The following is a 17,179-nucleotide window of genomic DNA, read 5'->3' as shown; positions in this document are numbered from 1 at the left end:
TTACAACAAGAAGAATGTATACGTTTTACATGTTTCAGAGCTGTGTACTTAACAGGGTTTTGAAGCAATGAGAACACAGTATCTCCTCTAGTGTTCCTACCAAGAACATGGCAACTACATTGAGTCAGAGGAAGTACTAGACAAATCCAAGTTGAGGCCATTCTACAGCTACTGAGAACATTTCCTAAATCCACTCACACCCCTTCTCTCTTATGGTATCTGAAAGATAATCTACATAAAAATTCCTTGGAGAATTTAGTTTTCTGCGAATCCTAATTACTCACACAAAAGGAGGGAATATTTAAGTCTCTTCAGGGAATAAAATACTAAAACTACTACTATATTACAACAAGGCTTTACCCACATTACATCTTTCAAATGTGTTCAATCCCATAGCAAGTTTAAAAAAAATCAGAAGTAATTTCCTTAATTTTCTTGGCACTATAATATCGTGTCCATCAAGACAGTAGCAAATAGGTCTGCTGCAAACTTGTTTTCATGACCTGATTTATTTTAGGCCAGATAAATTACACCAAAATCAGGTCAAGTGCATGTACAATCTTAATTTTTTAAGTTGTGTGAATAGCAAAGCAAAATCCCTCAATATTAAGTTGAAAACTAAATTTAAAAACTTAACATAGGGCTGCGGGTATAGCTCAGTGGTAGAGTGCTTGCCTAGGATGTATGAGGCCTTGGTTTAGATAACTAACATGGCAAAACAAAACACTCCAAAAATTAAATACAAATAAGAGGGGAAAAGATGATTAAGATTTTTTTTTTTAAAGAATTGTTTTATTGTGAGAACTCTCTGCACACCAGCTAGCCTTGAACTAACAGAGATCTATCCCCCGGCTTCCGCTGGGATGAAAGGCCTGTGGCACCCTGCCTGCTATGTAGCCCAGTCTGACTTCAAATTCATGGCAAGTTTCCTCTATCAAGCTTCCCAAGTGCCAGCTAGTTATTACAGGTGTGTGCCACCATGCCCAGCTTCTGACCAGTCATCCTCAGTAAAATACTAACAGCAAAAAGAGCTGCAAAGCTCAAAAATCACTATTTACTATCCCAGTAATTATCATTAGTGACATTATAAGGTGGTTATCTGTGCACAGGATGGAACAGTAAACCAAATACAAAATTCTGTCACATCAGGACTCACAAAATGGCTCAGCAAGTAAAAGCCCTTGCTATAAACATCTAATAAACTGAGTTCAATCCCTGGATTACATAATAAAAAACTCCAGAGGTTTGCCCTCTGACCTCCTTACAAGTACTATGGCATGTAAATGGCCTCTCCCCCAACCCACTAATAATAAATACATTTTTTAATTCTGCTTTGCTAAATTTAAAGTAAAGCTATCCATATAAACTTATAGCTTATTTTTTCTAGCTGTCTGATGACAGGGCCTATAGGCAATGAACATAGTTAGCACTCAAGTATTCTAAGTATTTAGGCTGTACAAAAAGAACTAAGAATCCTAAGAGAAATGAATTCTTTAACTGAAAAAAGAAAAGTATATGATGAATCTAGGTCACTTTACTGTGCAGAAAACAAAGAAGTGCTCAAAGACGTTGGGTTTACATAAAAGAGAAGCAAGAGAGCTAGAAACGGTTCCATTCCCACTAGCCAAATCTAAAACAACTAGGGCATACAAAGAAAAGTCAAAACCTATCATATTACATTTAATAAGTTAAAAAAGTTCATTATACATTATTATACCTTAAGGAATACAAAATGTTTTGATAAACATGAAAACAATGAAATGATTAATACAAGTTAAGAATGTATCCATCCCTTCCTTAAATATTTTTTTGCAGTGTGGTAAAAGGACCTAAAATCTACTCATTTAGCAAATTTTTGATATACAATATTAACATTAACTGTATTTCTGTTATATATTGGACTTTAGATTTACTAATTCTACTCCACTGTACCTCTTGGATGACTATTCCAACATCTGCCCACTTCCTTTGCCTCAGTGCTATTATTCTATTTCTCAACACTTTGCCTCTTTTAGATTTGCCATAAAAGTGATGTCACTCATGGCTTACTATATTATGAACAATGCGAATAAGTAATAAATTTAATCTGTCAATGGTGTGAGAGACTATTTACACTATTCCTTACACTATTTACTACTATTCTTCTAAAAGTACAAGCAGTAATCTGAAGGTTTTTCACCAGTCTGCGACTGTCAGTCTAACAAAAGACAGTGGTAGGGTTTATGATGGTTTGAATAAGAACAGTGTCCACAGCTTCATATATTTGAATATGCTGAATCACAGGAACAGCGTGGTTTAGGAAGAAGTAGGAGGTATGGCCTTCTAAAAGGTGTATAACTGGGAGTGGGCTTTGAAGTTTCAAGTGTGCATGTCTCCCTCCCCGCAGCCCCCTTTCAGCCTGCAACTTGTGGATCAGATGTGAGATCTCAGCTCCTTCCCCAGCACCATTCCTGCCCACCTGCTGCCACTCTCCCTGCCGCAATAATGAACTAACCCTTGAAACTGTAAGCAAGCTCACAATGCAATGCTTCCTTCTATAAGCTGTCTTGGTCAAGGTGTCTCTTCACAATAATAAACAGTAACTAAGACAAGGTTCAATACTAGATGCAAGCAACAATGAGTTAAATGATATAATGCAGAATAAGATATTCACATGGTGTCAGAAGAGACCTAATAAAATTAAAAAAAGGAAAATGTGCCTTTGTTTTAAACAAAGCTCATGATCACAGCCTTTGTTAGTTGTTCAAACAGTATTAAAGGCCAAGAATACATATACAAGGCCCTAGATTCAATCCCCCATACTGTAGAAAGTAGGTGGAGGTATAAATGAAGATATATTAAGAGTGGAATAACCAGAAATTATAGGGCTTCAAAGGTAAAGAAACACACACAATTATAACCAATGAAGTCCTGCAAAAAGAAAAAAAAGTTTAACTAAAATCTAATCCAGGATATAATTTATTATATAGTTATTATGTTATATAATAAATATATATTTATTAATTTACAGCTTCCTACACCAATAGTGAAGCAAATTAAAAACCAAGGGGATTATAGATAACTTCTAAGTGTGGAGCAGTCTCAAAGACAAATATCACAGCCTCCTAATAAAAATAAGTGAAAGGGATTATTTTAAATAAGAATCTATTTAAATAAGGTATTTGTGAGGACAAAATATACCAAACTGCTACAAGATTCTGGTTGGAAGGTCTGGGGAAGGTAACTGAAAGACATCCTGAGGATTTCTGATGAAAACAGAGTATGAATTAGGCATTAATTTAAGATTATATGACCTCAGCTAATATTATACATTCTAATCTAAGTTCATTCATTTTCCTACAAATTTATTACATTTTTCTTATACAGCTGAAGAGTATTCCATTTTATATTTATATATATATATGTACATATACATATATATACACACATATATATATGTATATATATATACACACACATACATATACATTCATCTTTTCATGGACAACCAGGCTGATTCCAAATCCTTTGCTACAGTGAATAAAGCAGAATATGGGGATATAATTATCTGCATAGCAGGGTATGGAGTTCTCTGTGTATATTCCCAAGAGTGAGACAGTTGGGTCATGTGGTAGTTTTACTTTTAATTTTTTGAGAAATATACTGAGCCGGGCGGTGGTGACGCACGCCTTTAATCCCAGCACTTGGAAGGCAGAGGCAGGTGGATCTTTGTGAGTTCAAGGCCAGCCTGGTCTACAGAGTGAGATCCAGGAAAAGCGCAAAGCTACATAGAGAAAGCCTGTCTCGAAAAACCAGAGAGAGAGAGAGAGAGAGAGAGAGAGAGAGAGAGAGAGAGAGAGAGAGAGGAGAGAGGAGAGAGAAGAGAGAAGAGAGAAGAGAGAGAGGAGAGAGAGAGAGAGGAGAGAGAGAGAGAGAAAAATACTGAACTCCTACAACTAAACAGTAAAAAAAAAAAAAAACTTAATTTTTTTTAAAAAAAGAGCAAAAGACTCAATTAGACATTTCTCAAAACACGGACAAATGGAGCTAGGGAGCTAGCTCAGTCAGAAAAGCACTTGCCATACAAGCGTGTCCACCTCAGTTCAATTCCAGCACCTACATAAAAGCAGGCACAGCAGCACACGCTTGTAATCCCAGAGTTGGAAAGGCAGAGAAAGGAGGATCCCTGGGCCTTGCTGGACAGTAGAAGTCTAGCTGAATCTGTGAACTCCAGATTGAGTGAGACACTGTCTCAAAACAGTAAGACAGGGAACACTAGAGAAGACCTAATTCAATCTTCTGGCATCAACAGGTACATGCAGACACACTCATGAAAACATAAATACACGATATATGTACACACAAATGACAAGTACGTATAGGAAAATAGTTTCTAATTCAGTAGTCATTATAGAAATGAAGATCAAAGCATAACTATTCCATACCTTCAAGGTAGCTTTTTTTGAAAACAGAATCTCACTATATATCCTTGGCTGGCCTTCAACTCACTACTTAGACCAGGCCGGCCTCAAAATCAGAGATTTGCCAGCCTCTGCCCTTCTCAGCTTAAAGGCATATACCACCATACCTAGCCTACAGTAGCTTTTGTTTAAAGTAAATGTTGGCAAGGATGGGGGGGGGGGGTTTATACAACCTATATTGCTAATGAGAATATAAAATGAAATGCAAAATAGTTTGCAGCTACTGAAAAAGCTGGACAGTGGTATGACTGTAGGTATTTATCTAAAAAAACTGGGAAAAGCCAGGTGGTGGTGGTGGTGGTGGTGGTGGTGGTGGTGGTGGTGGTGGTGGTGGTGGTGCATGCCTTTAATCCTAGCACTCAGGAGGCAGAGTCAGGTGGATTTCTGTGAGTTCGAGGCCAGTCTGGTCTACAGAGCGAGATCCCGGACAGGTTCCAAAGCTCCACAGAGAAACCCTGTCTGGAAACCACCCTCCCCCTCCAAAAAAAAAATTGGGAAAAGAGAAAGAAAGCAACTAGAATTTAGTAGAAACTGTATTTTGAATGTTGGTCCTATCTGGACAATATGTGATAGAAGACTATTATTACAAGGCAGACCAGCAACAAGCCTTAGTTCCCACCAGCCTCTTGACTGTAAGCTTCAACAATCAATATTCTAGAGCATGGAAAAGTAATTTATAATTCTATATATCCCTATATAGATATACACAACTTCTCATAAAATGGTGTATTTAAAAAAAAAAAGAAAAAGAAAAAGAAAAAGATTTACAGGTATCTTGTGAGAAACATTGCCAAGATGGGTGCTGGTAACGTCCCAATAAAAAATTAAGTTGAGCTGTGGTAATTTGAAAGAAAATGGCCCCCAAAGGCAGTAGCATGTGCCCCACCTCAGCCCCATCCCAAGAGACAGTGTTTCTCTATGCATAGCCCTGGCTGGCCTCGAACTCAGAGATCCACCTGCCTCTGCCTCCTGAGTGCATGTGCCACCACCTGGCTTTAGGAGGTGTGGCTTTGTTGGAGTAGGTGTGTCACTGTGGGGGCAGGCTTTGAGGTCTCATATATGTTCAAGCCACACACAGTGAGTGTCTCAGACCACTTCCTGTTGCCTGCAGAAGATGTAGAGCTCTCTTCTACCTCTCCAGCACTACGTCTGCCTGTACACCACCATGACCCACCATGATGACAACAGACTGAACCTCTCAACTGTAAATTAGCCCCAATTAAATGTTGTCATGGTATCTCTTCACAGTAATAGAAAACTAACTAAAACATGAAACCTTTAATGATAAATAATAAAATAACCACCAATATAGTGTTTTACTTACCCGTTTGGGGCCACTAAAAATCTTTCTGGTATTTTCCTTGGATTTATCTCCTTGTTTATTTATGGGCTTCTTCACACTCTCAGGCACACCAGGCAAGTCCTCTGTAAAATCCAAGTTTTCTGAAACGGTAATCAAAACTAGCCAGCTTTCTAATATTTCAAATTATCAGAAAACTAAGGCCATTTCTAAGCATAGTGTTGGGGATGGATGAATGAATGAATGACAAAAAGTAGTAATGGCTGAAAAAGCACTCTAACCCTCACCCTCTACTATAAAACCTGGCTGGTACACGTGTTCTACTTTTAATTTTGTTAACAGAAAAACCAAATATTTTCTCTTTTACTGAGAATGGGTCTATGCAGCTAGCCCAGGCTGGCCTGGAATTCATTAGATATCCCAAATTGGCTCCAAACTCATGGCAATCCCCCTGCTTCAGCCTCCCAAATACTAAAATTACAGATGCAACACCCATACCTGACTTAAATTTTTTTTCCAAAATTACAGATGCAACACCCATACCTGACTTAAATTTTTTTTCCAAAATAAAAATTGAACTTCATAGATCATATAACTGCCAGATATATACAGATGCTAGATATATAAAATTTACACAAATTCATATAAATATCAAATGATACCTAAGTTTCACATTTTCTAGATTTTAAGTTCATGAAATCATGTTGCATTAAAAGAATACTTGCTGGAAGCCAGTTAGGAAGAGCTGATGTAGCAGAGCCAGAATCCAAAGCCAGGTAGTCTGGTGTCAACACTATATGCTTCCAGTACCCACTGAATGCATTTGTGCTAGCCTGGGTATAGAGTGCTTTAATGTAAGATAAGTAGCTTTTGGTGTGGCTTTCAAAGGTCAGAGACATTGTTCAAGCTGTATAAGAGGCTGCTGGCTTCTACAAAGATAACCACTTAAAAAAAAATATTTAGCCAGTGGCAGTGGTACAAGCCTTTAATCCCAGCACTCGGGAGGCAGAGAAAGGCAAATCTCTGTGAGTTCAAGGCCAGCCTGGTCTACAGAGTCAAATCCAGGACAGGAACCCCTCTCCCCCCAAAAAAAACTACACAGAGAAACCCTGTTTCGAAAAACCAAAAAAAAAAAAAAAAAAAAAAAAGTTTAGAATTATTTTACGCGTGAGTGTTTTGCCTATATGTATGCATGTGAACCACATGCCTGCCTGGGAACCTGAAGAAATGAAAAGGCATCAGATCCCCTAGAACTCAAGTTACCAATGGTCGTGAACAACAGTGCTGGGGAATTGAAACCAGGCCCTTTGCAAGAACAACAAACATGCTTAACTGTTGAGCCATCTCTCCAGCCCCATAAAGGACTAAATTTCAAAATGCAAAACCTCTGGGTGTGGTGGCAGAAGCCATAATCCCAGCACTTGGGAGGCCGAGTCAGGAGGAAAACAAAATAACAGGGTTTTTTTGGCTAGTACAATGCAGTTCAATGACTCATGAGCCTTCACATAAAACTACTGAAGGATTAAGTTACTTCCTAAATGGTTACAAACATTTTCTTTTAACACATAAGAAGAAAGGGAAGACCTTTCTCTACCTCAACTTTTAAAAATGATTACTGGTTCGCACATTATATCAAGACTCAATTGCAACTTGGTGTTTCTCATCCAAGTGGTCTCTAGTTTTCAAATGTTCAATGTCAACTTTATTTCTCAAAGTGAGTCTATTTTTCACATTTCAGAATTAAAGTTCTATTATTCCAAGATATAAAAACAGATTTGAAATCGCAGATGAGAATAATAACTTACTAGACAAATGAGACTAAAAGTCAAATACCCTGCAGCAGGACAAAAAAAAAAGTGCAGGTCCTGACAGCATTAGGTGCCAGATCTCAAGTCTAGTAAGGGCTGCTGCAAACTGCATCTCCCAGAAGAGGCTGATGATGACAACGGTGGATCAATGTTAACTATACTTTTTTAGGGGGTGAAGAAGCTCTAGAAGCTTCTGCTTTAATTCCAGTTTAAAACAGGAAGAATCATCAGGGCTGAGGGTGTAACAACTCAGTGGTAGAGCACCTCTCTCCTGTACAAATCACCCCCAACACCAGAAATAAATTCTAATCAAGCAAATATTTTTTAGGTCCAAAACAGCTAGGTAGCAGGTAGTATCAAGTATGATATACTCTATTTGAGAATCTAAATTCACAAATACAATGGAAATTCTAATTCACAATTACAAACTTCTACAATCTTAGCAGGACAAAAGCTTTTTTAAACAATTAAACCAATATAGAAAAGCTGTATTTGGCTGAAAAGACCCTTTATTCTAGTAGTTTTCACAAATTCTTCCTCACTTAACAGTGAATCCTCTACACATAGCCCTTGTTACGGCTAATTATAGCAGAGCTACCTATTTTATTTGTATCTATCTCTCACTAGAGATTCAATTCCTAGGAGAACCTTATCACTGGGCCTACAATCTTAAAAGACAAATTTTCATTATTAAAAGAGAATACTTACCTAGTACTTTTCAATCCTTTGTTTTGTTTTCCTCAGACAGGATTTCTTTGTGTAGCCCTGACTGACCTGGAACTCACTCTGTAGACCAGACTGGCCTTGAACTCACATATTCACCTGCCCAGCGTACTTTTCAATCTTATGAAACCATAATTTAAGAGGGTTTGAGAATGTTGCAAAAAAAAAAAAAAATTTTTTTTTTGTTTTGTGCTACTTACAAAGGGTTTAATTAATTTCTTTTGAGTATTTCCCTCATTAAGACCATCTGTTATCAGTACAGTACTAAATGTCCAAAATCTATCCTTATGTCTTCATTGCATTTGGATTTTCAAAGCTAAAACAAGATGTTTGGTATCTCTGTCTCAAAGACTGAATAGTTTAAAATTCTCACATAAATTCACAGATGCTAGCCTAGGGTTATATTTCAGTGGGAGAGCTTGCTTATTACGTGTGAGGCCCTGGTTTGGAATTCAACCCAAAACTAAAAATCTTAAATGCTAGTCACTGGTTTAAAACATGTAAGACTCCCAGTCTACCATAACTTAAGACCTAAAAATTTATATGTAAAATACTATACCTTTGCATAAGGTAATACATAGGTTCTAAATAGATGCTTCTACTAAAGTGTAATATAACAAAGTAAGGCTAGAGAGAAAGCTCAGTAGTTTAGAAAATTTGCTGCTCTCCCAAAGGATCAGAGTTCAGTTTTCAGCACCCATGTCAGACAGCTTACAACTCTAACTCCAGCTCTAGGGGACCTAATGCCTCTGGCTTCAGAAGGTAATTGTATTCACATGCATATACCCACATGCAGGCACACATACCTACATATAATTAAAATTATATATATATATATATATATATATATATATATATATATATATATATAACTAAAACTAAGTATCTAGAAAAGAGTCTAGCCTTTGATTGAAGCCTGAAAAACAAATCATATATTAAATACATATTATTATATATACATCTTAAAATTCTTACCTGCACTATTAGTACTAGGCTGACTATCCTGGGAATTGTCATTGCTTTCAGGGGGAGGCTGCAGGGAAGGTGATGGAGCTGTTTTAGTTCTTTTTTTGTTTGTCTTTCTTTCCACTTGACAGTCATCATCATCATCTTCTTCACTTTCACTGAGGTCGTCAAAGCCAAAATATTTAATTTTGTAATTAGAACTTCCAGAACCCCCTTCATCACCTCCTGTCTCATCATGATCTTCAAAACCAAAAAATTCAAGTTTAACATCCTTTTTGGATTTAGTATTACTAGGTCGAAATCTAGTAGTGGTCTTGGAAGTTGCAATATCTGCCTTTTTCCTGAGCCGGCCAGCCTCTCCTAAATCTGCAGGAGTGGATGCCGTGAACTCATCCATACTCCGTTCCATTGTATCCTGGATGGTAACATTACAAACTGACAAGCAAGATGGATGTAAAACAGTGTAATCTCTAGTCCGTCCAACTGTTCCTCTAAAAGTGGTCCCACAACTTACACCACCTTTCTTTGCCTGATTCAGGCCATCTTTACTTGATTCACTGTTTGCTTTGGCTAAGGCCTGACTGGTGCCATCCATTAGCTTATCGAAATTTGATGCTCCCTGTGAGGATTTCGCTTTATTGGCCCTACAGTACGTCCTACAGTTGCTTGGCCTAAGAACACTTTGTATAATATCTTCTTCAATGGCTTCATTTAGATTTTCCAATCGGTTTTTTAAATTCTCATCCTTCATCTCCAAAAGAGAATCACTATTCAAATTCAGAATACAGTCTTCTGTTCTGATATCTTCAAAATCATTATCCCACTCATATAAACCAGTTCTTACAGGTCCTTTGCTTGGACAACTTTCAGAAGGAGACTCTGATCTTTTCCCAGACTGGGCATTCCAAGTATCATTTGTTTCCTTAATTTCGTCAGCTTTATATTCAGAATCCACTATGGTTTCTGTACTGTGTTTCTTAGTACTATCTTCAGCATTTTTATGGAAATGGTGACTATTTTTTTCATGTTCTTCACTAAAAATCTCCACTTTATCTATAAAAATGAAAAATATAACAGGTTAAAATCATTAATGTCATTAGTATGCAAATTAATGAACAGCAGGGCTCAGAACAGTAGTGCAGAACAATTTTGAAATAGCTGCAATAACCTCAAATCGTAAAAAAAAAAAAATGTTTACACATTTGACATTTGCTCTCCTACTCTGTATGTATAGCTGCATAACCTGTAACTTGTTCATGAACACCCAAGGCTCTTAAAACTGTCATGCTGAACTCAGAAGAAATTCTAGCATTATTAAGAAACTGAATCAAGTGAAGATGACATTAGATGCCATTTAAGCTTTCAAGTAACTATGCTTAAATTAGAAGGTATTTAGTAGAACTTACACTCATGTAACAACGAATGAAGGCCTTTCAGAGGCATTTGTACTTAGGGGCAATAGGGCTGTATATACAGTATATTAGTTTTGTCTAGAAACCTGCTTGCAGGAAGCTTCTCTAGTTCTTTCTGTAGTTCTTCTAATACTAAAAGCCACATAATATCATGTATTTTTGTTTTGTTTTGTTTTGTTTTTCGAGACAGGGTTTCTCTGTGTAGCTTTGCGCCTTTCCTGGAACTCACTTGGTAGCCCAGGCTGGCCTCAAACTCACAGAGATCCGCCTGGCTCTGCCTCCCGAGTGCTGGGATTAAAGGCGTGCGCCACCACTGCCCGGCTCATGTAATTTTTTAACATGGTTCTGTATCTATGTGGCTATAGTGCCTTTCTTTTTTTAAAATTTATTTATTTTATGAGTGCTCTATGTGCATATACGACTTTATGCCAGAAGAGGGCATCAGATCCCACTATAGATGACTGTGAGCCACCATGTGGTTACTAGGAATTGAACTCAGAACCTCTGGGAGAGCAGCCAGTGTTCTTAACCACTGAGCCATCTCTCCAGCCCTTAATATGACTATTTTATATGTAGGGAATTAATTTTTGTTGCCTTAAATTTTTATCATCAGAAAAATTTTTTTACCTTTCAAGTAAAAGATGGCAATATGATTCAAACTTGATTTGAATATGGTATGATTCGATTCATCATTCCCTGAGCATTTATTAATAGGTAAACACTGGTGAATATTTACTCTATGCCAAACAATAAAACTGCCTCAAGAAAAATCATCTACATTTAAGAAAAACTATTTACAAATCTTTTGTTTCAACAGGGTCTCACTATGCAGCTCTGGCTGTCTTGGAACTCATAATGTAGACCAGGCTGGCCTCAAACTCAAGAGATCCACCTGCCTCTGCCTCCCAAGTGCTGGGATTAAAGGCATGCACCAGGACACTCAGTTTATTTACAAATCTTAATAAACACACTTTCAAAAACAGTCAAAAGGAATGTTTTCCATGGATGAATTCACTATATAATTGATACTACTTAATGAGTTTAAATATAATTTAACTATCACAGGCCTAATCCCAGCAGAGTATTCCAAGCCTGGTAAATTTAAGACACTGGCTCAAAAATAAAAAGTAAAATGATAAAGTGTACTGATTTAACTCAGTGATAAGAGTACTTGCCTAACATGCATGAGGCCCTAAGTTCAATCGCCAACAAGATTTGTATTTGTTTACCTTTAGGAGACATCTAATAAATAAACAAGGTACTTATTTTTTACATACTTTTCTCACTAGGGGTAATGAACTATAGTTTTCTTAAGTGTCAGATATACCAATCAGTAATCCTTAAAAAAATAAATAAATAACAAACTAAAAACAAAAGGTGATATATAGCACTTTGGAAGGGTCGTTATAAGCAAAGTCAAGTATAAAAGTAAAGCTACTGTTTCTATAATGAAAAGAGCACTGGTAACTGAGTCTAGGAGTGTGACACCAAGGTGAAGCTGGTTCTATAGCTCTCCTGCAAGAGTCCTATCTTCTAGAGCTTTCCTGAGAGCTCCAACTTCCTCCTGTGTTCAACGGGAACCACGTGGCTTATCTACTTCAGCGTACCTAAATGAATTACTCAAATAAATGTTTCTGTTCAGTAAATCTCTAATATGCTCAAACTACATAAATGTCTATAAGATGTAACTAAGTTAAACTACCTCATTTTTACTGATTTGTGTATGTGTGGGTACACATGTGCCATGATGCAGTGAGCCATCTCTCCAGCCCTCATCATCTCATTTTTTTTTTCTGAGACAGGGTTTCTCTGTGTAGTTTTGTGCCTTTCCTGGAACTTGCTTTGTAGACCAGGCTGGCCTTGAACTCACAGAGATCTGCCTGCCTCTACCTCCCAGTGCTGGGATTAAAGGTGTGGTGCGCCACCACCGCCCAGGCCTCATCTCATTTTTGTTTTGTTTTGTTTTGTTTTGTTTTTTCGAGACAGGGTTTCTCTGTGTAGCTTTGCACCTTTCCTGGAACTCACTTGGTAGCCCAGGCTGGCCTCGAACTCACAGATATCCGCCTGCCTCTGCCTCCCAAGTGCTGGGATTAACTCATCTCATTTTTATAGCTGTAGAGTATTCCACTATGGGGACTTTGTGGAGGTGGTTAATGGGTTGTATTATGTTTTGGTTTTGAGACAGGCTCTCACTATGTAGCACTGGCTGGCCTAGAACTTTCTGTGTAGATCAGATTAGGCTGGCCTCAAAATCAGAGATCCACCTGCCTTTGCTGAGATTAAAGGCATGTGTTATCACACTCAGCTTGTTTTTGTATTTTGAGAAAGGATCTCCTCCTTTGGAGCCCAAAATGGCCTCAAACTAGTGATCTTCCTGATTCATGTGCACAATACCTCACTTCTAATATCTTATCTCAAAAATGAAGATTTTCTATTTTAAGTGTAAACATCCTTTGACTTAAAGACAGATATGAAAATAAGCTTTTATTAGTTTTTAAAACATTACTATTTTATCATTTCTCCTATACTCCAGTGTATGAGCTGTGTTATGCATTTCAGAAGTTGCCTTTTATTTGACTTAAAGAGTATTGCTGCTAGCCTATCCTTGTAAACTTGTTAGAAGGAAGAGTGATAAGGAGTTCCGTAAGGAAGTTCTCAGTATTCAGTAAGGAAACAGTATTTAAGTATCAGTCAGTAGTAAACAATCCACACACTATAGCAAAAGCAACAATGAATTATTACTCTAGTACATGATTTTTAACTTCTAAAACATTACATAGTAGGCAAAAGCTAATTTAACTAACAGAGTTCTACAAAGGAAAACTGCCCAAGTTCTTGACAACAGTATTTTAGCATATAAAATGTGTCCTTTCATTTAACTTCCCAACAATAACAAAATCTTAACTTGCTTTTGAATGGTTATCACCATCTTATCCAAAACTACAGATTGCAACTACTTTTAACTGGCCTCCCACATCAAAACCAGCTTCCTAACAGATAAACCCATTTGTAAGGAATATCTATGTACCAAGTGTATGTGTGTGTGTTGGGGGGAGGGGGGGACGGACGGAATTGGACAACACAGAACAATGGCTAGTTGCTTTCTGTTTTGTTTTGTTTTTTATTCTTCTCTCATATAATACATCCCGACAGCAGTTTTCCCTCCATTCCTCCCACCTCCCCTCTCCCCTAGAAAAGAGAGGGCCTCCCAAGAACATCAACTGAACATGGCACAACAAGACACAATAAGACCAGGCACAAACCCTCACATCAAGACTAGGTGAGGCAACTCAGTGGGAGGAAAAGGGTCCCAAAAGCAGGCAAGAGAGTCAGAGACACCCCAATCCCACTGTCAGGATTCCCCCCAAAAACACCAAAGTAACAGCCGTAATACATATGCAGAGGACATAGCACTGACACATGCAGGTTCTGCAATTGCTGCTCAAGTCTCTGTGAACCCCCAGGAACCCTGCTTAGTTCATTCCGTGGGCTGTGCTCTCCCAGTGTCCTCGACCCATCTGGCTCCCACAATTATTCCTCCTCCACCCTCTTCTATGGGTTCCCTGAGCTCCAAGGGAGGGACCTGATGGAGACCACAACTTGGGTTCTCTGTCTGGAAAACTAACTACTTTTGTATGTTGACTTGATACAAGTTATAGTCATCTGAAAGGAAGAAACCTCGATTGAGAAAATACCTCCCTAAGACTGGGCTGTAAGCAAGCCTATAGAACACTTTTTAATTAGTGGCTGATATGGGAGGGCCCAGCCATTTTTGAGTGGGGACACCCCGGGGCTGGTGATTCTGGGTTCTATAAGAAAGCAGGCTGAGCAAGTCAGTAAGAAGCATCATTCCATGGCCTCTACCTCCAGGTTCCTGCCCTGACTTCCTGATAGACTAAGATGTGAAAGTGTAATCGAAGTAACTCCTTTCCTTCCAAAGTTGTTTATAGTCATAGTGTTTCAACATAGCAATGAAAACCCTAACTAAAACAAGCAAGATCTGCCCACTAGTAAAGCTAGCACCCTAGAGACTGAAGCTGGAAGATCAAAAGTTGTATCTTTTTTTTTTTTTTTTTTTTTGGAGTTGAGGATCGAACGGAGGGCCTTGCTGAGCTAAATCCCCAACCCAGAAGATCAAAAGTTTGAGGCCAGTCTGAACTACAAAGTCAGACCCTCTCTCTGCCAAAGGAGACAAAAGGAGGCAGGGGGGGACACAGAGAGAAGATAGTGAGAACAAAATAAAAGATGAATTTTCACAGAAAGGCAAGGTATTACTGTTTTATAAACTGTTCATTTAAATAAAAATTATCTCTAACAAAGACAACAGGTTAGGGACTTGAGTTCCAGCTCTGTTACTCTGTTACTTATTGGATAGATGATGCCTTTAAGCAAGTCACCTTAAGGATAGTTTCTCCTAAGAAAATGAACTAATAAAATCTGCCTCAAAATCAGGATAAATGTGTAACATATATATATATATTTCTTTTTTGGTTTTTGAAGAAGGGTCTCACTACGTAGCTATGGCTGTCCTGGAATTCACTATGTAGACCAGGCTGGCCTCAAACTCAAAGATCTGCCAGCCTCTGACACCCAAGTGCTGGGGTTAAAGGTGTATACCACCACCACTCAGCAAGATTAATATTCTTTTTTTTTTTTTTTTTTTTTCCTTTTTGGTTTTTTTCAAGACAGGGTTTCTCTGTGTAGCTTTGGAGCCTGTCCTGGAACTCACTCTGTAGACCAGGCTGGCCTCAAACTCAGAGAGATCAGCCTGCCTCTGCCTCCCAAGTGCTGGGATTAAAGACATGCACAACCACTGCCCGGCAAGACAATACTCTTAAGGATAGTTTACAGATCACAAATTACCATAGCTATTAAAAACTATGCCACAGTATAGGACTCTTCTGTAATTACCTTTCCTATGCAAGTATGCTCCCAGTGAGTGAACCTAGGGCCTTGTGGATACTCGGCAGATGTTCTATAAGTGAGTTGTATCCCTGGTCTTACTTTTTAATAAAATTCTTAGCAGAATCTTAACCTGAAAGTTCATCAACATTCCCTCTTTATCCTATATACCAGAGTTTCATGCAAGGAATCCAAAAACCACAATCTAGGGTCTGCTATTCTTATACAGGCTGAAGCAATAAGACTATGTGTAGAATTCTCTCAGTATATGGCAGCTCTCGAGTAATGGAATATTCAGTGACTGCATTCATTTTCCCATCACTGTCTGCTCTGAGCATTCTTTGTACCCCTTAAGACATCCTTATTTTATATTCTGAGACAAGGTTCCGTGCAGCTCAGACTGGCCTTCAGCTCCTGACCCTCTTGCCTCCACCACTCAAGTGAGAGAATTACAGGTGTTCCCCCAATGACCAGATCATCTTTTACTGTTTCCTTCTCAACTCCAGGCCTTTCTTTTAACCATCATAATGCATAATGAGTTCTACAGGCCAGTAAGTTTAGAGGAAAATTATTATTTAGTAAAAATATAAAATAAATAATCAACATTTTAGGGCTTTCCCCCTTTTGCAATTATGTAAAACATAGAAAAACCTAAAAAAGCAGAATTTTTAGTAGAGATAATTTTTGTTAAAATCATGTTTTAGAGGCAGTTAATTTAGTGTAGAAAGTCCATTTCTGACATCTTTTTTCAAGTAGTTTCTGTTTTTATCCTAAACTCCTCTTTAATCTACAGTAAGTTATTTGAAATAGATTCCCAAGGCCTAACATAATCAAGTCAGCCACAATAAAATTCAAGGAAACAGACAAAAAGTGCAATAGGCCCCTACCATCTACATCAGATACTTAGTATCTTTTAATTTTAGTTTTTCAGTATCTCTGTACTGCCTCTCCAATGGTAAAATAATGCCTAGCATTCATAAGATCCTGGGTTCAATTCCCAGACCCCCATATAAACCAGTAAGCAGCCTTAAATAAAAAATACAGGCCAGCAAGATAGCTCAGTAATTAACAGCACTTGTTGCCAAGCTTGAAGACTTCCCTGTGACCTATGTGATAGAATGGGAACTCCCAAAAGTTAACCTTTGACCTCCATGTATGAACAAGTATACACACACACACACACACACACACACACACAATTTTTAAATCCTTCTGCCTTTTCAAAGTCAGTTAAATGATGACATCAAGTGTGAGGGCACAAGCCTATTAATCCAGGATTATAAATTCAAAGCCAGTATGTTACATAATGACTGTCTCAACTTATATCCTCTAAGAAAGATTAAATGGCCATTTTTTTCTTGAAGGATTCTTAATTTTATGTGTGTGGGTGGGTGGGGGGTTATCGTAAAAATAAAAACAAGAAGCCAGTGGTGTTAGCTCATGTCTTTAATTCTAGTACTCAGGAGGCAGAGGCAAGTGAATCTCTGACTTTCAGTTTGAGGCCAGCCTGGTCTACAAAAAAGTTCCAGGATAGCCAGAGCTGTTACACAGAGAAACTCTGTCTTGAAAAAAAAAAATGATAGATAGATAGATAGATAGATAGATAGA

The 17,179-nt window shown here is 38.0% G+C and overlaps 1 protein-coding gene across 9 annotated transcripts in view; it reads right to left on the bottom strand.

The window, feature by feature from the left end:
* Window positions 1-17,179, bottom strand: part of Wapl (WAPL cohesin release factor) — a 69,451-nt gene that overhangs the window by 35,440 nt on the left and 16,832 nt on the right. For 5 of the 9 annotated variants that reach the window (XM_076544413.1, XM_006976688.4, XM_015995616.3 and 2 more), the window contains exons 3-4: window positions 9,267-10,310; window positions 5,785-5,903 (exon numbers count right to left, since the gene is read on the bottom strand). In XM_076544413.1, the coding sequence (XP_076400528.1) occupies window positions 5,785-5,903; window positions 9,267-10,310 (1,163 nt within the window). The remainder of the gene's footprint in view (window positions 1-5,784; window positions 5,904-9,266; window positions 10,311-17,179) is intronic. The other 4 variants (XM_076544416.1, XM_076544415.1, XM_006976689.4 and 1 more) reach the window with 1 other exon arrangement.

The sequence above is a fragment of the Peromyscus maniculatus genome, chromosome 9 (genome assembly GCF_049852395.1).
Source record: "Peromyscus maniculatus bairdii isolate BWxNUB_F1_BW_parent chromosome 9, HU_Pman_BW_mat_3.1, whole genome shotgun sequence".
NCBI lineage: Eukaryota > Metazoa > Chordata > Mammalia > Rodentia > Cricetidae > Peromyscus > Peromyscus maniculatus.
The sequence above is the reverse complement of the archived record's forward strand: the minus strand, read 5'-3'. Positions and strand labels throughout refer to the sequence as shown.